This window comes from Epinephelus lanceolatus, chromosome 13, assembly GCF_041903045.1.
Source record: "Epinephelus lanceolatus isolate andai-2023 chromosome 13, ASM4190304v1, whole genome shotgun sequence".
In the NCBI taxonomy this organism is placed as follows: domain Eukaryota; kingdom Metazoa; phylum Chordata; class Actinopteri; order Perciformes; family Serranidae; genus Epinephelus; species Epinephelus lanceolatus.
The window spans coordinates 18,766,846-18,789,832 of NC_135746.1; the positions used below are offsets into that span (position 1 = coordinate 18,766,846).

The following is a 22,987-nucleotide window of genomic DNA, read 5'->3' on the forward strand; positions in this document are numbered from 1 at the left end:
GAAGACTGAATTATCTTTTAATCTTTTTTTGTTTGTGTGCACCATTCACAGTAAGAAACAGGTAAATATACTGTATATGCAATCTAAATGCTCCAGAAATGTCATGAAGATCAAAAGAGAAGATGACTGGGGCTAAGACAACAAGTATGGAGGGTCATTTCTGTGGAAAGAGACAAGTGAAAGGGTGAGATTTTGAGATAAGGACAAAAGCAGGAAAGGCTACTTTCCTAGACTGGTATACACTTGCACTGTGTCCTCTTCTCTGTGCCATTGTCTTTACAGTCCTTTGAACCATAACACTGTAAAAGGCCCTCCTGAGAGTATCTTTGACCTGTTTTCCACATAAATCTCAGGCAACAACAATAAAACCTAAAGGATTCTGTCTCAACAGGTGAACAAGACAAAGAGGTGCTGGCTTAAGGAGGCGATGACTGAGGAAGATGATGGGAAAAAAAGGATACAGGAGACAAAGAAGGGGTCTTTGAAAAATAAAACGACAGCAAGATTGACAAAGGGTAGGTGACATAACGGGGGCCCAATAACTGACGACAATCAATGACAGTGGATAACTTACAGGTGGACAAAGACAGGAAGAAAGACAGACAGGCGACAACAGGACAAAACAACTAAAAAAAAAACAAGGAGAGAAGGCCAAAAGGATAAAGAGAGGCAGCCAGAGGGAAGGAAAATGCTGGCAAGTACATTTAGAAAACAACTCACAAGGAGCAGGACAGGTATAGTACAGGCATGCTTTCAACACAATATCAATTTTCCTTTTATAAAAAGCCCCAGGTGGAGGCCTCCTGTCCTTACAGCCTTATTGGCACCCTGTGGAGGGCCTCTGAGGCCCCTGAGGAGAGGGTCCCTGTGGGCTCAGGTCTCCTGGGCTCTCCACCTTACCACCTTGACAGGACAATACACTCAATTCATACACTCTGCTCCACCTCAATCTGTCTGCTGCTCCTACTCACCACAGCACAGGAATGTCTTACTGCTGGACGGATCAAAGCAGCGACAGGGACGTGTGTGCAAGTGTGTTCCAGAGTGTGTGTGTTTGTGAGCAAGAGAGACAGCATGCCCTTATCAAGGGAAGTGTGTATGTACACCATTAATAAAGTTACATGTTGTAGCACTTACATGCTGACATTTATATGACAGTGATACACATTTACAGTTAGTTTTGAACAAACTGTCAAATCAGCTGTGGTCATAACTTTATGTCTGTGTGCTTATGCCCTTCAGCAAGTACATAAAGCTTCATGTTCATCTTCACCTGAGCTTTAAGCTGATGGGGTTAGCAGGTAAAACCATTAGACAGACTAAATTATTAAGTATCCAGTCACTGTAAGTAAACGGCTAATTAGTCTAATTAGTTATGCTGAGTTATGCTTTATTTTAAAACTTTTAAATTAGATGAGCTGTTTATGCAGTGCAAGTACACCCATCCTTTGAGCTAGAGTGCCAAAGTGAGGTTGACCATTTCACTGACAAACGTCCTTGTGTCAGCACAAAAAAGAAATGCATAGTTTCCTACAACTCAACTCTCTGTGCAGTAGGGTTTCAGTCTTGTCCTTTTGTGATCCTTTGCCATTAAATCATCAAACTGGATAAGCAGAGGCAAACTGATAAAAATACAGTACAGAGAAAAAGTAAGGAAGGATGCCAGGGACTGTTATTTGGCTGAATTGTTATCTATTAACATCACTGACTGATGCATAGAAGCTGACAGCAGAAAGTTGGAGTGCTGACCCCAATTTGCTGCTTCTAACCTCATACTACCAGATATCTTGTTTATGGTACAGGTGCATATACCTGTGAACAGTTCAGAAACTACAAATCCCTTGTAGCCCATGGAAATTTCACCAATGGCTAGGTGCAGGATTTGTTTTCGACCCAGGCTGACTACTGACTGACTAAATGCCTAAAGTTATTCATATTACAACTACTTTATATTACTGATATTACAGAGGACTTATGCTAAATTTGGCTTGATGTTTCTCTAAGAAGAACTCCGATTTAAATCAGCAGTTATAAAAATGTGTGAGCTGCAACATTAAGGCAGACAATTATTATCTGGTACACATCACGTTTATTTATTTTACATGGAGCTAAAATTGATACTGATTATGTAAAATCCTGACTAAATGAGTCAGTGACTGTTTGCGAGTCGTAAAAATTCATAAATTATCTTTAAGAAGCAAGAGTAAGGTAAACTAATTGCTAACGCAAGTAAAAGAAGTAAAATAATCTAATCCCTTTTTTATACGATATAATTACTTCAGCATCTTTGAGTTATTTACCACTAGATGTTTTAACATAGAGGCCAATGCATAGAAAATGCAGAATACTTCAAAACTTGCGGTTAAGGCCACAACGCACTTAGGTTTTAGCAGTTTTAATGTCATCTGTCAAAACTGATTCCTGGCTGTTCAACTTATAATTTAAATCCAGTGCTGCTAATTGAAGCCTGTCAACAAAACATCTTGGCCTGGTGTATGTTAAAGTAAAGGTAGAGGCATTGCACAAATCAAATGGTGGATTCCCTTCAATATAAACAATCTGCCTTCCAGATATGTTAATTAATACTGAGGAAATAAAACCACCACTGACTATGAGGTTGTGCTAATATTACAAAGTAAAGTTTTAGTCTGGTCCCATTCAACACAACTGGCAAAAGTCTAGTAAAGCTTTTAGTGTAAACCAGTCTTAATGGGTCATTTGGTCATATGATAAGGATATCCTATCAGCCCAGCGAGTGGAAATGAACAAACTGTACTATAACAGTGAAGCAAGAAAGTCATGGGCACATTTGTTTGCAGAACAAATGTCAACCTCTTTCAAACAATCAGTCATCATATTTCACATGACTGAGCGTAACACACTCACACATGTTAGTGTAAAAGCAGAGTCATGTACAGTAAATGTGCTGAGAAACAAATGTTTCTATTCCTCAACAGCCAAACAGGAAGTAGTGATTACATCAGGAAGAGAAATCCCATTGGTGTCCTCTCACAGCTCACTGAGCACACACATGCTCTTAATATACTGCTATGTACGCACATGCATGCTCACACCACAACAGATGACTGTGTTGTGTTTCAAATTAGGTACAGGGTTCCCGTCCAAACAAACGACAAATTGGCTTACTCATGCTCACAGCCTGTGTGCAGAGCTTTCTGTTAATACGAGCGCTTCGGTCAAAAAAGATGAATGAATCCAAAAACAGCCAAATAAATTCTGCAAAAAAAAAAAAAAAAAAGTTTATTTTTCTAAGATATTACTGTGCTCTATCAAATTGCCAGGCTGTTCCCATTTCCTTGACCCAGTGTTGACCAACATTACGTAACCAAGACTTGACTGAACTGAGAAGTTTGAGAGAAATGAACCACAAGCAAACCCCAAAATATGACATAACTGGGCGAGGAAAAAAAAAGTTCACAGAAACACACATGTTCCTCAAAGCAGCCAGCTGGGAACAGAGAGCAGACACATAAAATATACAGCTCCAGTCTATTAGTATATCCCACCCTCTCACAGGTGGAGAGAGCCTGTGACCACACAGCAGCGAGGAAGGGGGGGGCGGGGCACTGAGGTAAAAATCAAACAAACCATCAGGGTTTCCACGGCAGCATCACACAGTAAACACAAGAGCTCACAGCTTAGACAAACAGAGGTATTTACAAAATTTTGCCGCACCACTGAGCAACAATTACCTTTAGCCAAGTTATACTTAACAGCTGAAACTTCTAGATTTTCCTAATCATTATTTTGATAAAGCTTTAAAATACATGTGTGGCAACAGAGAGAATGACTAAGTAGCCTCAGTATCAGCTGATGAAATTAAAAAATAATATATAATTGGCAGAAAACCAACATAGATCTGTGTTTGAAACAGAGATGTTCCCAAAAAGTAAAACGACAAATAGTCGGAAAACAGTCAAAATTCAGCACGATTCAATCTTTAAAGCTAATTTTTCCAACAGCATTTTTATTGGACGGGAGAAGGGAGCAATGCTTAATCTACTAGTTGATTAATGGCGCACATCCCTAATTTGAAGGCTGTCACAGTGTTCAAAGTGACCGCACCAAAAAGAAACTTTTCTGTGCAAGCTTCACTTGGGTCATTGGTGATGAAAAATTAAGGAAGACTTATGTCTTGGCTACGATACAACTCTCAAGCAGAGGCTGCACTCATAAAGAAGTTTCCCAGGGTGAACTTCACCTTGATGTGAGTCTGGAAGGAGGCTCAGCTGTTGGCTGTCTTTAAGTACAGCACCACCCACAGCATATTGGAGGGCACTAATCCTTACACAGGACACACACACAGTCAACAATCACACTGTCAAGCCAACCATTAACCATCACTAAACTTAGAAGCCATGTGACTAATGTCCTCCTTTTCCTCATATATGTACACGTAAGTGCACATAAAACCTAATCTAATCAACAGATTGGTGGCAGACGTATTTTATTTTGACTATGTAGGTTGAGAGGAATGCATAGAATTCCTATAATTTCCCCGTGCATTCCTCCCTCCTCCCTTCAGTGGTCACTTGTCTAAGCTTGTCCCAGCCGGCACAGCCTTGTTGACACTCTTCCCTCGCCGAGATCTGGGAATTTGTAAGGAAAACACTTCCAACGTCCAGAGAGATTAGGCCATATCCCCACTTAGCGGCTCGAAAAACACCTCCGTGGTGTGGGTAGGTGCGTGCACTGGTGTAATTAGGGGTGAACGAGAAGGGTGAGGTGAGGGGCACTGGAATTTAGTGAAGTGAGAGCGAGTTGATGAGCTGTGAGCAGTGCGCCAAGTCAGAGATATGAGAAGCAAACTGATAATTACTGCTGCAGTGTGTGACATAAGCGGGAAATACACAAAAAGCAGGGAAGATAAGAGTGTAAGTGAGTCTGATTGGCGTCAGTATGATCTAGGCAATTCATCACACTTAAATCAAATTATTCCTAAGTGTTTCAGAGACTACTTTAACATTAATACAAGATACTAACTTGAAAAAGACTATGTTTTTGGCTTGAAAAACTATTTTGAAAAAAAAGACTAGCACAGCTTGATTAGGGCTGCAACTAATGATTATGTTTGTAACTGATTCATCCGTAGATTACTTTTCAATTACTCGATAAGTCATTTTGTCTAAAACATCATTAGAAAACAGTGAAAAAGGCTTGTAACAATATCCTAGAGTCTAAAGTGACCTCATCAAATGTACTTTTTTGTCCAACCAACACTGCAAAACCCAAAAATATTAAATTTACTACAATGTGAGACCAAGGATAGCTGCAGCTCTAGTTTGAATACTTCTCCTGAAACTAATTATGAATGTCCAAAAAGCATGTGTTCCATTAAGTCAATATCTAAACTGTGGTAAACCCTGCAGCAACATTGCTGTGTTTACCGAAGAGCCGGATAAAGTACATAAATGACAATCTACCTGAACAACTAACATCTTGCTTCTTATAGCAAGTCGACTGTTCTATCCACCTGGTTCAAAGCTTGCACACACCTTGATCAGATTGTGGAAGAGCACTAAATCTATACAGCATTTCTCACTTATGTCTGCACTCCAAGTCTGCCACACATAACTGCACCACCTGTAGCACACCTACCAAACCATGAGTCACACACCTGTCAAAAGTTCCTACCTCTGAGTTTGAGCCCAAGCTCTGCCATCTTTTACCGTAAGCCTCCACAATGCTAAACTGCAGAAGCAGCAAAAGCCCAAAAAAATGTAGCAAGAGATAGTCCAAGAGTATCAGCACAAAACAGAGTTTGACATTCCTTCCTTCCTTCCTCTCCTCCTTTCTCCTCTGCCTCTGTCGCTCCTTGACCGGCGAGGGAGGGAAAGATCAGAAGAATGCTGCAGCGAAGGGAGAGGGGAGGGAAAGAGGGACACTGCCAATGAAAGGAAAACAGATTGGGGGCAGAGCAGAACAGGACAGGGCAGGCCTAGTGAGGGGAGTCATAATGCATCGTGGGATGGGGGATGAACACAGGTAAACACAGAGACAGTGTTCGGCACCGTCCCTGCATGCACAAGTGCAAAATTCATGTGCCATGGCAAGATGGGAGAAAGAGACAAGGAAGGTATCAGCCAGACATCACCGCACACATACAGACACAACACCGGACTGTTGTGGAGTCGATAACTTTCTGATCTTTCTGATTTGCTGGAAATCAACCCTGCCCAAAGTTCAGGAAATGCCCACCTATTCAGATGGCCTGGAAATCCAGACCCAAATCTAGAAAGATTTAGGGTCTGGCCATGAGTAATGAAAACGGCCCAACTCGAGGGGCGGCACCAAGCATGCATTTGTAAATATCCATGCACGCAATTGGATAACACTACGACCAATCAGAACAATACACGGGGTGACATATACGCTTAGCTACCAGCAGAGCTAACTGGTAGATTAGACTCTTGCCATATCTGGTCGGCAAAACAGCAAAAACATCCTTCTTGCAAAGGAAAGATTCGAGCGCCGTCTTCTGTTCCTCTTTTAGAGAAAAAGCCAAGTCTAACTCGTTCATTGTAGCGGCCAAAGCCGTTTCAAACAACTGGTGTTCATCCGTAGCCATCTTGCAATGTTTACTGACTGATTCCGGACTTCGTCGTCGCAGCGCTGTCATCATCTGTTTAGCTCGCCTCTGGCCCGCCTATATCAGATACACCAATGTGATTGGTGCAGCTCGGCTACAAGGGCATAGGTAATGAGCATTATTACTGATTGCCAGAGTGACTCGCTGAGCAAATTCAAATTGTGTTCTCGCGAGAACTCTGGATTTCCAGGGTACTATTCAGATCCAATCCCACATATATTATATTATGCTTACCCTTACATGGAGACTTTTTAACTCATACACAATGTAGTTGTCGTAAGCAGCACACTATACAGGAGCCTGAATGTGAGCGATCTAAAATATTGGGTCATAAAACAACTGCAGTGATTTTATAAGTCTGTCAAAGTACGCTCAGCAATGACTATGTTTACAAGCCCAGTAATATTCCGCTAATATTACAAATGTGACAATATTCTGAATTTGATACAGGTCATGTAAACAGCATATTCTATCTGGATGTCCCAAACTAGGCCTTTCTTCCCAAATGTAGAATTTTTATATTAAGACATACGGGATATGCAATTATTGTTCAGATTATAATAGCATTCTCTGGACACATATATAGTCCATTCCCAATATGTGTTTGTGACACACGGCCTCTTGCCTGTTTACGTTTGGCTCTATACTCTGTCATGGATGTGTCGTACACCTACCAACAAGCCAACAGTTTGCAAGGCTGTTGTAGAGATGCATGAAAAAAGTCAACGTTTCTGGCTGGTGGGAGAAACCCACCTACTTTTAAACATTATAAAAAATTGGATATCCACATATTTTTTAGATACGCGCCAATATCATAACCCTAACCTTTTCACAAAGGTGATCGAAGGAATTAAAGAGGGAGGATGTGTTTGCACAGTCGAACAAATCCACTTCCAGTGAGAAAAAAAATTGATGCAGTGAATCAAAATAGCACAAGCTGCTCCACCCATTCCACTTCTCCATATTTTGATGTGATAAACAACACATTAGGGCACATAAATAAGAGAATGCACGGCTGCATGTAAACACAAATATTAGTGGAATATTGATTGTGTGGAGAGCGATGCAAGAATATGTCTTCGGAATAAGGGCAAAAATCTGAACACTTTGTGCATGTAAACACAACTGATGTGGAAAGGTTAAAAAAGAAGTGATGTCGCATGTGTGTGCCGCAAGTTTATGATGCTGAAAAAGGCCTGCACCTTGACAAAAAAAATATTAAAGGCTCTACAGATGCAAAAATGGGACAGTCTATTTCAAATACAAATGTGAATCAGTGTGAGAAAATATAGTCTTATGCCAGAAACATTCACCTTTATTTCAGTCACACGTTTCACATCTAAAAAGGCTCTTCTAGTTAAGTACAAGCGTTCTTTCTTCATGATGAAAGAGAGAAATCTGTCTGTCTGTGCTTTTCATTTCAAAGAAATAACCCAACATGAGTTTTTCACATGCTGGGTTCAGCAAAAGTTGTGAGCCAGAGAGATGCAAGAGACAGAGGCCAGCACATTATTAGAAATGACAATATATATGTAGATTGAGAGGTGAACATACACACACACACACACACACACACACACACAACATAACTATTTTTTCCATAAATCAACAAGGACAAAACAAGTCAGTGCAAGTATAAAATGAAAAGACAGTATTAGGTTCAGTGTTAGGTTAAAAGATTTTTCACATCAGAAATGTGAATGCAGAAAGCTTGACTCAACGGACATTAAAAGACGGATGCTTTTTAAAACTTTAAGGACACCCTGTGTGGGTATGAAAAACAGTGACAATCAACTGCTGGTATGTTCAAACCGATTTGAGTTACCATAGTCCATCAGAGCATCACTGGGACATTCAGTTTGGTTTAAGAGACCTTTCGACTAGTAAAAGCAGTGCCTGATCACTTTATAAGTTAAGTGCATACACAGCCTAGTTTCCTGTAATGCTTCTTTGATTCATGGTTAAACTCCTCCACTGATGGTGAGTGCTACAGATTCAGATGTGCATATCCACTTACCTAGATCAAGACTTTCAGGCTTTCCTTTCCTCCTGAAAAAGTTACGCTTTCTCCACGACATCCACTTACCCAAATTCATGATGAAAAGTCAGTATTTTTACAAAACAAAAAGAGAAAAAAGAGTGAGAAAAAAAGAAAAATAAGTCCGGAAGAGGAAGACAAGAAGGTGGTGGTGGTGGTGAGAGAGTGGGACAGACAAGAGAGAAAAGAGAAAGAGGAAGTAGAGGTGCGAGAGCATTTATCGAGTACGCTTGGTCTGTTTGTTTGGGGTGCTGGGCCGGCTTGTCAGATGTGACATCACACGCACTCGCTCACTCACACTCACTCGACGGGGGGGGTGAGAAAAGTGAGTGACAAGAGCAGGGGCTGCTTCAGCATGTCAATTAAAAGGTAAGTGACAGGTGACACAGAGGTTCGTGTGTGTTTGTGCCATATGTATTGCTGTAATTGACAGCTGATTCTCCCCTAAAAACAAAAAGTACTGAAGGGGACAACAGCTCTCGTTCTCCCACACTGCAGAGAGTGACAGCAGATAAACATGATCCAGAGTGACCTAAACCATGAAAGATTCAGCTGACACCCTGGGCTACGGCAGCCACTTCCTCTGTAATGTTTACATGAAAGTGAAACCTTCAAGAATCAAAAGATTGACTCGGAATAAATGCAGGATACTCAGTCAAAACTGTGGCATGGCACCTGACATTTAATGCAGGTCTATGAGCCAGTGTAGTGGAACAGGGAACAGGGCAAAGGCCTGAGTCCATTTGCTCATTGACATATTTAGTCAATGAGGGGCAACTGAACAAACAACTCTATTCCCACAGAGAGGCTGAAATACAGAGAGACTGGAGCGAGAGTAGAGGGGAAGGGGGGAGGGAAACAGAGAGAGAAAGTTAATTTTCCTGTGTTTTGTTTTCTCTTTTCCTTTCCTTAACAAAGAGGAAGTAGAGGAGGGATACCAGCCCGGCCAACCAGCAACCAACTTCCAGAGCCTGAGTGAATTAAATCCACTTCCTCCCAAAGAGAGTAGCCACAGCTGGTCTGGTCAAAACTCAGAGGAATGACTTGGGTTGGGTGAGGCTGGCCTTGGCAGTGATTGAAGGAGTCAGAGAGCGAAAAGGGACTTTCCACTGGGCTGCATCAGTCAGGAACTCAGAGACAGGCGTCCCCCTCTGTCACTCTGTCCTCGCACACCACCCCAAGAGTGTCCGTCATCAGCTGCTCAAATGAAGCCGTGCAAGTACATATGCACGGGCATAAACATCTCTCTGTGTGTCTCTCTCACACATTTAACACAGACACTTCATTTGCTCATTTGGAAAAAATGAATGACACCTTATTTTCATGTCTCACCACAACAATTGCTTGAGTTTACATGACATACAGAGCTGCTTGTTTACAGGACTTTTGCCATTTGAACTTGAGTAATTAGTAAGACACTTTGAAGAACAGCTATGAGATGAGTTAGCATTTTGTACTCCTGGTTCCCTCGTCTTGAAGTCAATGAGTTTTTTTAATTGGTTTTTGGGAGACTACAAAACATCATAATGCCGAACGACGCCAAACACTGCTTTACATCCTTACTGGGGAGGAGACATGGTGATGTCATGCAATTATGGTGTAGATTGCTAATCGCCTAACGTTAGCTTACTTTACATTACACTGGCTTTTTGAACCAGAGCAATGATAACTTCCTCGTTGGCCTAAAATAACCTAATTCCTGGAGCACTCCACTGAGAGTGCTGCAGGCGGCAGCAGCAAAACAGGCTACAGTGTAACCACACAGGACAGGTGCTCTCCCGTCAATTTTCATCAGCTTAAGAGCTTGGTTTTGGCACGAACAGGCTCAGATTGTTATCATGAGTGTTTTACAACATTACAGAAAAGACCCTGCAGAGAAATTTACATTTTTCCATACCTTTTGCTTGTTCCGTTCTGTTTTGTGTCCAATTCTTGCTAATGAGTTGTCTCGCTCTGAAATTTTGCTGAAGTTTTCACATTGTTTAAATCAGCTAAAAAATTAGCCATATTTAAAATCTTTTAGATTAGAGTAAGATATGCTTTCTGTACTAGGGATGTAATAATTACCCATATTACGGTAAATCTCGGTTAATTTTTACACGGTAAGAATGACCGTTTATGTTTAAATTAATTGCATTATCGCGGTGGATTATCAGGATATGTAATAACAGCCTCATTCAAGTCTCGCGATGCAGGCGCTGTGTGAATGCGTAGCATGTGTAAACACAAAGAATGAAAACATGGCGGAAGGTGGTGATAGCGGCACTCAGGACATTTCCCCCCCAACTAAACGCACAAAGTCTGAGGTCTGGGCGTCCTTTGGGTTTCTGAAGAATGCCGAGGGACAGCTGGTGGAGGACAACTATCCTGTGTGCAGAACATGCAGAAAGAAAGTTGCTGCGAAGGGTAGCAACACTACAAATCTGCTGGATTATCTCCGTGACCATCATCCACAGCTTTACAGCCAATGCAAGTTATGCTATGCAAACGTCAGTTATTGTGTGAGGGACTTCGGTTTTACTAAGATTGTCATAATGTGTAACTCTCGACGTATACGGGACATTTGAGCCGTATCTGTCCTCCTAAACGGCGACTAGGTTTTCCGTTTTCGTTTAAGACACTTAGGAGCTAATACTAGCTGAGTAACGTTAGCTAATAGCTGTATTAGCAGCTATGTTGCTAACTGTTTCAAAACGAAACAGAGCTGTGAACACTGAGCGGAGCTGACAGACTATAAACTGACGTAACGTAACGCTAATTGAGATCAACTATGATTGGATCACTGTGATTATGGTTATTGTATGGCGAGCTAGAATCGATATACAGTACAGGCCAAAAGTTTGGACACACCTTCTCATTCAATGCGTTTTCTTTATTTTCATGACTATTTACATTGTAGATTCTCACTGAAGGCATCAAAACTATGAATGAACACATGTGGAGTTATGTACTTAACAAAAAAAGGTGAAATAACTGAAAACATGTTTTATATTCTAGTTTCTTCAAAATAGCCACCCTTTGCTCTGATTACTGCTTTGCACACTCTTGGCATTCTCTCCATGAGCTTCAAGAGGTAGTAACCTGAAATGGTTTTCCAACAGTCTTGAAGGAGTTCCCAGAGGTGTTTAGCACTTGTTGGCCCCTTTGCCTTCACTCTGCGGTCCAGCTCACCCCAAACCATCTCGATTGGGTTCAGGTCCGGTGACTGTGGAGGCCAGGTCATCTGCCGCAGCACTCCATCACTCTCCTTCTTGGTCAAATAGCCCTTACACAGCCTGGAGGTGTGTTTGGGGTCATTGTCCTGTTAAAAAATAAATGATCGTCCAACTAAATGCAAACCGGATGGGATGGCATGTCGCTGCAGGATGCTGTGGTAGCCATGCTGGTTCAGTGTGCCTTCAATTTTGAATAAATCCCCAACAGTGTCACCAGCAAAACACCCCCACACCATCACACCTCCTCCTCCATGCTTCACAGTGGGAACCAGGCATGTGGAATCCATCCGTTCACCTTTTCTGCGTCTCACAAAGACACGGCGGTTGGAACCAAAGATCTCAAATTTGGACTCATCAGACCAAAGCACAGATTTCCACTGGTCTAATGTCCATTCCTTGTGTTTCTTGGCCCAAACAAATCTCTTCTGCTTGTTGCCTCTCCTTAGCAGTGGTTTCCTAGCAGCTATTTGACCATGAAGGCCTGATTGGCGCAGTCTCCTCTTAACAGTTGTTCTAGAGATGGGTCTGCTGCTAGAACTCTGTGTGGCATTCATCTGGTCTCTGATCTGAGCTGCTGTTAACTTGCCATTTCTGAGGCTGGTGACTCGGATGAACTTATCCTCAGAAGCAGAGGTGACTCTTGGTCTTCCTTTCCTGGGTCGGTCCTCATGTGTGCCAGTTTGGTTGTAGCGCTTGATGGTTTTTGCGACTCCACTTGGGGACACATTTAAAGTTTTTGCAATTTTCCGGACTGACTGACCTTCATTTCTTAAAGTAATGATGGCCACTCATTTTTCTTTAGTTAGCTGATTGGTTCTTGCCATAATATGAATTTTAACAGTTGTCCAATAGGGCTGTCGGCTGTGTATTAACCTGACTTCTGCACAACACAACTGATGGTCCCAACCCCATTGATAAAGCAAGAAATTCCACTAATTAACCCTGATAAGGCACACCTGTGAAGTGGAAACCATTTCAGGTGACTACCTCTTGAAGCTCATGGAGAGAATGCCAAGAGTGTGCAAAGCAGTAATCAGAGCAAAGAGTGGCTATTTTGAAGAAACTAGAATATAAAACATGTTTTCAGTTTGTTTTCCTTTTTTTGTTAAGTACATAACTCCACATGTGTTCATTCATAGTTTTGATGCCTTCAGTGAGAATCTACAATGTAAATAGTCATGAAAATAAAGAAAATGCATTGAATGAGAAGGTGTGTCCAAACTTTTGGCCTGTACTGTAGATGGCCAGTTATGCTTTCTCGACATAAGCTCAAGGAAACAACTAAGGATAGACCGATACATCGGCCAGCCGATATATCGGGCCGATATTTGAGTTTTTTACTTGTATCGGTATCGGCCGATACGCGCGTGGGTTCGCGGATTTATTTTTCCCTGGCATGATTTACAGACAGGCATCCACGGGCAGCTCTGTGTTGCCGGAAGACCCTGCAGCACACATGCAGCGAATCCTACTGTGTACAGTAGTTGTTGTTTTATTTATGCTTCAGCTTAAATATTTGTTTATTTTATAAAGACATTACTTGAAGATTTAAGAGCACTGAACTCTTTTTTTTATTTGAATGTATAATAATAATAATAATAATATTCTACCTGTTCTATCTCAACTTTCCATCTTGTTTTAGTATTTTTTACTGTTCAATAAATGTTTCTTATTTTAAACTTGAGACCTGTAATATTTGTTATCATTGTGTCATTTTTTTGATGTAAATTGAGGGAGCAAAAGCAGTATCGGCCCCAAATATCGGCTCAAGAAAATCGGCAGTCCATAATCGGTCATCGGCTAAGGGTGATGGAAAAAAATCGGTATTGGCATCGGCCCTAAAAAATCCATATCGGTCTATCCCTAGAAACAACATAAAATGCTGCCGTGTTAACCTTTGACCGAGAGCATGCACTCCTTTTCTAATACACGTAGTCTGAGTGGGCGGAAGTTCGCTGCAGAGATCAGCCTCTCATTGGGCGGAACGAGCCACCCGCTGAAGTCCCGCCCTACCACCTCCGGCTGTGTTGCAGTTCTAGTTCACGTCCTTTACTAACTTTTGCGGTGTTTGATCTTGCGGGGATGTAGCCATTTTTCTGCCATGGTTCGTGTCCTGTAGGCGATATTTTTGTGGGCGTGTTACACCAAAACCTGTTTCCCCCCGGCAATATTTTTGCAAGCGCACCGTTGCTGTGGCACCGCCCAGAACGATTGTGATTGGCTGAAAGAAGTACAAGCAGCCGGGGCATTTTTTTCTCCAATCTCAAAGTGAGAGTCGGCCCAGCCAGACCTTTCTTTTCTTGAGAAAGGTCTGGTGAGCGAGACTACATACAGGTACTCCTCTGACTCACATGCACACTTCTAATGTGTGAATTATTCTGTGTAATGATGACCATTGTCCTTAGGGTTTTTATGGTTTCTCCTGCACATTTGTGATATCTATTCTATATATTGTAGGTTTTTTATTCTACTCTTGCATTGTTTTGTTTAATATATATTTTTCCTCTCGTGCTAATAATATATAAATTGTTTACATATTTTGCTGACTGTTAAAATGCACCAGACAAATAAGCTTTGTTCCTGTAATTTGTTTACATATTTTGTTAATTTAAAATAAAATTTTCTGTTGCTGTGCCAATCCCTTGAGCCTTTAATGTGAAAGTGTCATTTTAATATAAGATTTTGGCTGTTAACATTTTAGTATGATAAGGAAGTTACAAGATTTAGTGAAGTTATTTCAATATATCTATTTTTTGGACATTTTACAGCGCTTAAAAAAATATTGCAATATTATCGTTTACCGTGATAATTTGGTCACTATAATCGAGATATCAAATTTTCCATATCGTTACATCCCCATTCTGTACTCTTTCTCGCATTTCCATTGTTTTCTTTCCGTAACAAGTCACCTCTCGTGGCACTTGTAGTGGATGTAAATTTAAGGGGCGCACTTGGCCCACGTGGTTACATTGCAGCCTGCGTCGTGGCTGCCAGGTGCAGCCCTCTCTCTCAATATTGGATCAAGTTCAATAATTGTCTGTTCTCACAAGTCACTCACACACAAAAACATGGAATAATAGGGTCCAGGTTGAAAAAAAAACAGTGTTCTCCTTTAAATTTCTATTTATAGATGAAGCAAATAACAAATACTGATGTCACACAATCTTATATAAAAATAATTGGGCCAAGCTACAAAGTTCTGAGTTCTGAGTAAAAAGACCCTGACTGTGACCAAACTCCTGCTGACCACCAAAGCCTTCTCTCCCACGAATGAGTCTACTTAAAAATAAATCATTTGTAATCAAGGACAGTCACATGCCCATGCCTTCTAATGTGTTTCAATTGACTCCCTTTCCCCACTGGCAGAATCGTCCTCTGTACGGTCATTCTTTGATGTTCCACATCCTGCAGAAATTAGTGATGAAACGGAGTAACTTTTTTTTTTTGTTGTGCCCTCTTTCTCTCAGCCTCCCATCCTGATTGTAAACTTTGATTGCTGTTTTTGATCCCCCACCAGTCACAAAACAACACAGGTCACACCCTTTAATCAAACATGTTTTCTTGCAAAACCCTATTATGGCCTTTCGGGACTAGTGCTGGAGTAGAATCTGGTATTTCCACTTTAACGATTACGTCTTTATGATTATTATCTCAACACACAGCCGATTAAAGGACCAGGCTGCTTTTAAAGATGTTAGATTTCTCCTTTAAAAACACCACTTCGGATTTGTCGGAGGTAATCATGGCTGTGCGTCTCACACACATACAGAGCAGTGAGTCAGTGGTCCGACCGAGATCCAAGAGAGAGAGATGGAAAATTGTAATCTCCCACAATGCCACAGGCCTCCACCCTTGGAAAAAGTAGATTCCCATGTCTAAATCCTTAAAAATGTCTTTGAAGAAGTGCATTACATGTAGCCACAATGTCCTTGGTTCAAGTCTGACCTGAGACCTCTTTGGCACATGAGTTTCTTTCTCAATCTCAGTTTGTCCTGACTAACTCTGCTGACTGCTCTCTGCAATACTGGAAAAATACTGACGGATCTGTAATATTCTGAACTCCCTCCAGGGCTCCGGGTTTTACAGTATACCATGAAAACTGACGGTTATCATACCATGTGCATTTGCTTATCTAAGGTATTGAAAAAAAGCAATTGGACAGAGAATTTTGCTTACACATCTCCTCTCCTCATCGACTATCTGTCAAGACTTTTATTTAATAGTACCCTCAAAATCTCATACCGTTATAACCTTAGTAGCAACATCACTTTTAACACAAAATCACAAAGCTTTAAAGTGTTTGCCCTAGTGCACCTACTTTTAGCACCACAAGTAGTAGAACAAGTAACTAAAACTTGTTAACAACCAAAGGGCAAGTAACTATGGCACTATGTGAAAGTGGGCATTTCAATAGAAGAATTCAATCCCTTCAAGTTATTTACTCGGTAGTGAAGCTTTAAGGGGTTAATCTAAACTCTCTGGGCCTCAGGCTGTTTTTTGTTTTAGTAAATCCTGTCATGCGAGGGGTCAGAAGGTAGATTGGGCAACATGGCTTTGTAGGCCTAATGAGCTAGGAAAAAGGGGCTGAAAGGGGGATTTAAACTGAAAGGGCTTGCTTTGGAAAAGGGAGATTCACAGCAAGAGGAGACAGGTTTGTATGTATTTAAAAACTACAAGAACATTCAACACTGATCATTTTCTGCCATTTCCAGCCTTCTCTAGAAGAGTTTAAATGTCATCTGGGCTGGGCGGGGTGTCTGAATGCTGCTGGGTGCACACGCACACATACACACGGACCAAAGAGGCAGAGTCCCACAGACAACCGCACCCAGGGGAGATGTTTTGGCCAGTGCTTCCATTCCCAAATTTCCAGCCAGGGTTTTGCTGTTTCCTCCCACTTCTCAGGGAACTACATCCAGCCACAAGCAAAGAGACCAACACAAACACACACTTGTGTCTATAAATTGCTACGAAGACCCTTCCAGCTGCATTCCCTGTGGAAGCTTTGCTTCCTCAAAGACAGAAGACGCTCATGAGAACTCTCACTGACCAGAGAAGTACAAGAAAGTGGAGCTCGAACACCAGAAGCAAAGAACAAAATACATTCAGGTCATGACATCTCAGAACGAGGAGGCGGCTGCAGTGAAAGCTTCTTTGTTTTGATTTGTGTTCCATGCTACCCACACATGCAGATGCACACCCATCATTACGTATTTGCATAACACTGCATACCACAGCACTGACAGTTAGAAAAAGTTGTTACTGTCATGGCTAGGTGGCGTATATCTCTCCAGATATCTTTGTTTCATCCAATTATTTCTGAATGAGTAATCCGATCTCTTTCCAAACATGTACTCACACTCCAGCTGAAACTTTTCAACGTACTGGATCCACCCTGCTACGAGTGGCCAAGGCTAGAATTAGGGATCCATGACATGTGTCTGAACTATCATGGTGACAAATCTTCTTGCCACACCCTCCACACCCTTTGTTTGCTGACAATCACATTCTTCTTCTCTAATATGCATTTCATTATACTGGATGTCACACCCAAGAATGATGTGTAAGGAGACGATCCTCTATACAGCTCAAATGGCAAAACTGAGATTCAAATTCTACAAAGGAAACCAATTTTAAAGCAGTAAACACTCAAGAAGCTGCAATGCACCCACCAGACCTATCGTATGTTGCTTGCTGCTGCGGTCGTACTCATCTTCACAAATGCACTGACACACACCAACTTATAGGACAGAGTAATGAGTGGGGGAAGGAAAAGGTATGAAACAACAAAAGAGAAAGATGGACAAGAACAAGATCAGGTCAGGTCACCAGAGGTGTACGAGTGTGGTTTTAAGACGGCTCTTCCACGGCAGAGCTCTCAAGTGACAAATAAACAGAGAGGAAATAAGGTCAGGTGAGTGTCCATTACTGTGTAATGGTTGTTAAACAACAGACCCTAACCCCGTGGATGATATTTAACCTTTCACATTTGTCTGCACTCTGTAATGGGTAGGGGGAGGGGAAGTGCACAGGCAGGTCAGGTAGACAGGGCTTCAGGGTGTTATAAGGTAATTCAACCGGGACTTTGTCAAAAAAAAATTTGAAACCACTTCTTAACATCTGTTTCAGCCCTTTTAGAACTGCCACGTGATGACGCCAACCACATACATCTGGTTCTCGGCAGAGTTCAGCCTTTTAGGTCAATTTTAGGGCAACAGGTGTAATGTCATTTTCATAACAGTCTGTTCGTATTTGATTTAACTTTAGATTAATTGTTTACAATTTTAGTCTATTGAATGGGAGACAACAGTAAAAATGCCAAGTCCAAAAGCTCAAGGTGATGTCTTCAAGTTGCAACTAACTAGATATCCACGAAAAACAGCAAATACAAACATTTGAGAAGCAGGAACCAGTTTTTTTTTTTTTTTTTTTTTTACTAATGACTCATACTATTATTTATAATCATATTTGTTGTCTAATATTTTTCTGTCCATCGAATTTTTTTCAATACTAGTCAACCGTATAAATCTTCTGAGTGACTTTCAAGGAATACTTTACCTACAAAATGACCATTTGTATATCAGTTACTCACCCAACGTCAAGTTGATTTCGCAAAGAAAGCTTTGTATATGTTACATGCCTCCAGTGAACAAAGAATCCAAAAGGGTGAAGATTAATTGATTAATTAATTAAAGTAAAGGGGGTCCGCAATTAACCACAACAAAACTATATCAAAACATCTTTACAAACTGTCACACAACTCAGTGCAGTGTAATCCATGAATCATTTATCCAATTATTTATCAATTCATTTTAAGTCTTTTCGGTGGCTTCTGCTAAAAAAAAAGTACTGATATGCTGCATCCCACCAACCTGGAATTCTAGCAAGGAAAAGCTTAAGGATTATTTGACAGAGAGAATAAACCTTATAAGGCAGCTAAACATTGTTCATATGTTTTAATGCTTAAACCTGTCAATCACATGTGTTGTTATACCAAAGTAGAGTCATTTTCACAGATGCATAACTTTGTCCAGCTACACACGGTTCTAACCTGCACATTTGTCTGTCTTTCCCTGGTCCATTGTGAGCTTGCATAACAACTTGACACGCTGGAAAACATGAGCCACCCCACACGCCCCCCAAAAGGCATGAGTGTGCATGTGTCAGTAAAAGGGACAGACAGTCTAGCCTGCTGGCTTCCATCATACCAGGCAGAATGACAACACACACACACGCCCCTGCCTCAGAACACACTGTAGTGGTGATCTCACCATAGTACTGGTTTACATATGGAACACACCGCAGCTGAAATAACTAAAACAAACTCTAAAATAACAAAATGTGTTTACTCTCTCTACAAGATCAGGATGAACAGTGTGAACTCTCTGGCAATCAGTAATGATGACACAAAATAGAGGTGTGTACGCACATGCTGTTTGAGTATACACTCCACTGTTGTGAATAAATTCTTCAGCCATTCAAACACGCCCCCACGGCGGCTGGTATGGCGATCAGATGAACAAGTGCGCTAATGCTTTTCTCACAAGGCTTGTCGCAGCTGTGAAAACATCCTTCCACCTGCCCACCACCACACACACACCCTCACCTGCTTGTCAATCACCTCTCAGAGCCCACGTTTCAGCCACATGTAGGCTGTAAATCTCTCTCATTCTCATCATCTATCTTCCTGTCTTAATGTCTGACAGCACAGTAAACAAACCCAAGTTTGTAAGGCTGTCATGGGATCAATTTTAACAATATGCCTCAATACGTCATGGTGGAACAACGTAAACTACAGCGTCCTGGTGAGAAATGGCATTGTCAAAATTGTCTAATTGTAAAGTGAGCAGCTGTTTCCCTTGGTTTGACCTGGTTTCACAGAATTCACATACTCACTGAATTATACACTAGAACACCTAATTTCAGCCATATTTCTGTAAGGCCACCGACTGCACACACACCACAAAATTCCATCCACAAAGTACGGGTAAGAAACAGCATTGCTACAGTCTGCAGGTTACCTCGACACAAGTGTGCCCTGCAATTTTTAGTGGCTTGTTTTAGTGTGCAGCTAAGCTACGTGCTAAATTTTCCCCTCTTTGCCATAAAAGAAAACATTACTTTCAGGGGTTGCTAGGGAAACCTGAATCTTTGTAAGAAAAGCAACGTGGTCTGGACACAAGCGTTGTAAATTACAAACTCCATCGGTACAGTGGAATTCCAGGCGCGGAATCTGCCAGCCTTCTGAGGCTGGACGGGCGTGGAAAGCTGGCACACGGAGTGGACAGGATGGATAAATCTACTCTTTTCTTATATTCCTTTTTCTGTTTCACAATTTACAACACAGAGAGAGAAACAACAAGGATGGAGAGTTGGCTGGGGGACTGGGGAAGGATGTCCGGCAGATATAAGCATTTATATGATGAATCCTGAGTGCATATTACATTTAACATTATCAAACCAATAGGAGTTACATGAGGTACATACCAATGATTTTCTGTCTTAAATTGATTGATGGAATAACATAATTTACAATTTTATATAAAGGCTCAGTTTTTGTTTAAGGGTAACCATCACTGTATGGCAGTGTTGCACGCTTAATTCTGTTGAGTTTAAGCAGGGCTAGACAGTAACAGTTGCCAAGCTGCCATTGGCAACCATTCTAAGAAACTGGCAACCAATTCCTGGCCTTTGGTTGCCATCTGTAGCATCAACTTTTTAACATATGAAAAGGGGGACACCAAAATAAAAACATTTTTTCATTTTTGTTGCATTAGTAATATTTACATATTGCTGTTACAGTCAGAACTAAAACCATACGGCACTGCATACACTGGTGTGTTTAATCACATGCATAGGGCTATCTGTTTTAGGGACAATATTGAAGAAAATTAAGTTGTGCTTACTGGAAGATTCATTCTTTTATGTCACATTTTTATCATTAAGCTGACAAATAACTGCACAGTAGGTGACTAACAATGGCAGGATGAGTCGAAGGCAACACACACACCACTTGCTTTGTCTTTGTGGTGCAGGGAATCAATACCCCAAAAGATCAAATTTCAAAAGATTCAGTGGACGTCTTCAGAAAGGTCCTTTTTAACTTAATCAATGCAGTGGTGATAATGTGTGCTGGAGCTGACTAGAAATGGGAACCATATTTTCAGTTTCGGCAACCAATAGCTGATGTCTGATTGCCAGCATGGCAACCACTTTTGGAAGTTAGTGTTGAGTCCTGTTAATCTAAAACATTATGTCTGACACATGTGAATACAGTCACCATATGTGTGCTTTCTTTCCTGTTTGTAATGTAATACAGCAGCCACACTGAAGGGGTAGGTAACAATTTTGTGTAAGAAAAAAGGAGGTAGGAGGGATTTATTCAATTCACTATAGAAATAATCAATATTATCAATATCATAAACTTACCACATTATCTACCAAACTCACTTTACGCAGCATTTAAAATGCGAAATAGTTTATCAGCCTTTTCAGCCTGATATCCAAGTATTCATATATTAATTTGATAATTACGTAGTGTGAAAAAGAACTTTTTGAGAATCAGACTAAGTCCTGTACATTAGAAGATGAGTTTTTTTATATCTTTCTTTCACTCCCTCAATCACTTGTCATCACACCAACACATTTTTAAGCAGAAGTACAGCACATGAACAAAGTCACTTTAAGTTAAATTTTATCCCAAAAGCAAACAAGAAATTCCATTTTTGAGCAGCTAGAGAAAACACAGTACCAGGTAAATTATCAGGTACAATACTGTGCTTATCTTGAATGTTTACTGTTAGCTCAACTAAAGCACTCCTTCTGCCAGAACAACAACTTGTTTGTGTGTCTGCCTCTCTCTCTCTCTGAGGGTGGCGTCTACAAAAGATTAACCTATGGAATGGAATGATCCACAGAGAAAGGGATCAGAGGGCGCGGCTCTCTGAACCCATCCCTGCATTCTTGTCTTCCCTTTCCTCTGCTGCCATTGGTCACCTTGCCTGTGACTTTCTCTTTCTCCGAGCAAACGTGTTACAATCAACCATCTCCTGTTCTCTACGTGCCTTTGTTGCTTTGCTTTGCCTCTGTCCCTCTTCCCTTGCCTCCATGGGAACTGAGGTTAACCATGCACAACAGGATTTCTGGCTCAGCCAGTGTTTCCTTTCAGAGACTGCTCTTATGCACGTACAACAAAATGTTCCCTTAAATGTAGTTATAGGACAACCAGTCATTTCTCTAAAAACCCTTAAGTGATCTAGCAGTATTTGGTTCAGCATGCATGCTTACACACCCTGCAAGTGGTGTGTCCTAAACAGCACGTCAAACGTTAAACATAATCTTAAGATAACAATCTTAAAAACATACCAGATCTCCACTTGATGATGTCATTGAACTCTTCCTTAGCTCCTCCCTCTGCGGTGTCACCGTGTGATGCCATGGTGGCCAATAAATTCAATGGTTTTTTGGTGAAATTGCGTGATACAGTCCCAGGCCTCTTGACACACAGTGCAGCCCTCTTTCTGCACCTGTAAGAAAGAATAAACTTAAGCTCCTTTCTGCTTTAATGTGACTTTAAGAAGTGGAAATAATCCCAAAAGGAGGCCTGGAGAGTGGAAGTATCACATGCATTGGCACTACACACACAAAACATTCAGGGTCACATAGTGCACAGGAAGACCTGGCACTTCATAAGCAACACCGTCTGTCATTAAAACAGCTGTTTGAGACTTCACTGGTTTCACACCATGCCCTTAGGCTGACAATCTGGGCATTGATTTATGTGTAAAACAACTCCAATTAAAGTAATTGATCCAGCAATAACGGAAAATCATAGTGTAGACTGCCGTAAAAGCTCAGACACCAACTAGCCAATAACCTCCAAGTTTGAAACACCCACAGAGGATCAAGTAGAGGTGAAAGTGGTCAGCCACCATAGACATTTGTTTTGGTGAGCTTATTTTGCTTTGGTTGGTCTTCACAAACCATCAAACATAGTCAAAGTCTTGTCAGATCCAATGCTTTCTTCTAATGTTTTGTGCTGTTGAACTTCATGCTGAATTACAAAGTTTTTCCACTGTGTGCGAGTAGTAAGATTTCAATCTTGGCAGTAATAATAAAACATAA

General features: G+C 41.1%; 1 protein-coding gene across 11 annotated transcripts in view; it reads right to left on the minus strand.

Moving 5' to 3' along the window:
* utrn (utrophin) overlaps positions 1-22,987 on the minus strand; it is a 243,729-nt gene that overhangs the window by 218,626 nt on the left and 2,116 nt on the right. For 9 of the 11 annotated variants that reach the window (XM_033647960.2, XM_033647957.2, XM_033647962.2 and 6 more), the window contains exon 1: positions 8,628-8,809. In XM_033647960.2, the coding sequence (XP_033503851.2) occupies positions 8,628-8,706 (79 nt within the window). In that variant the 5' untranslated portion in view covers positions 8,707-8,809. Of the gene's footprint in view, positions 1-8,627; positions 8,810-22,228; positions 22,390-22,987 lie in introns of those variants that run through there. The other 2 variants (XM_033647959.2, XM_033647968.2) reach the window with 1 other exon arrangement.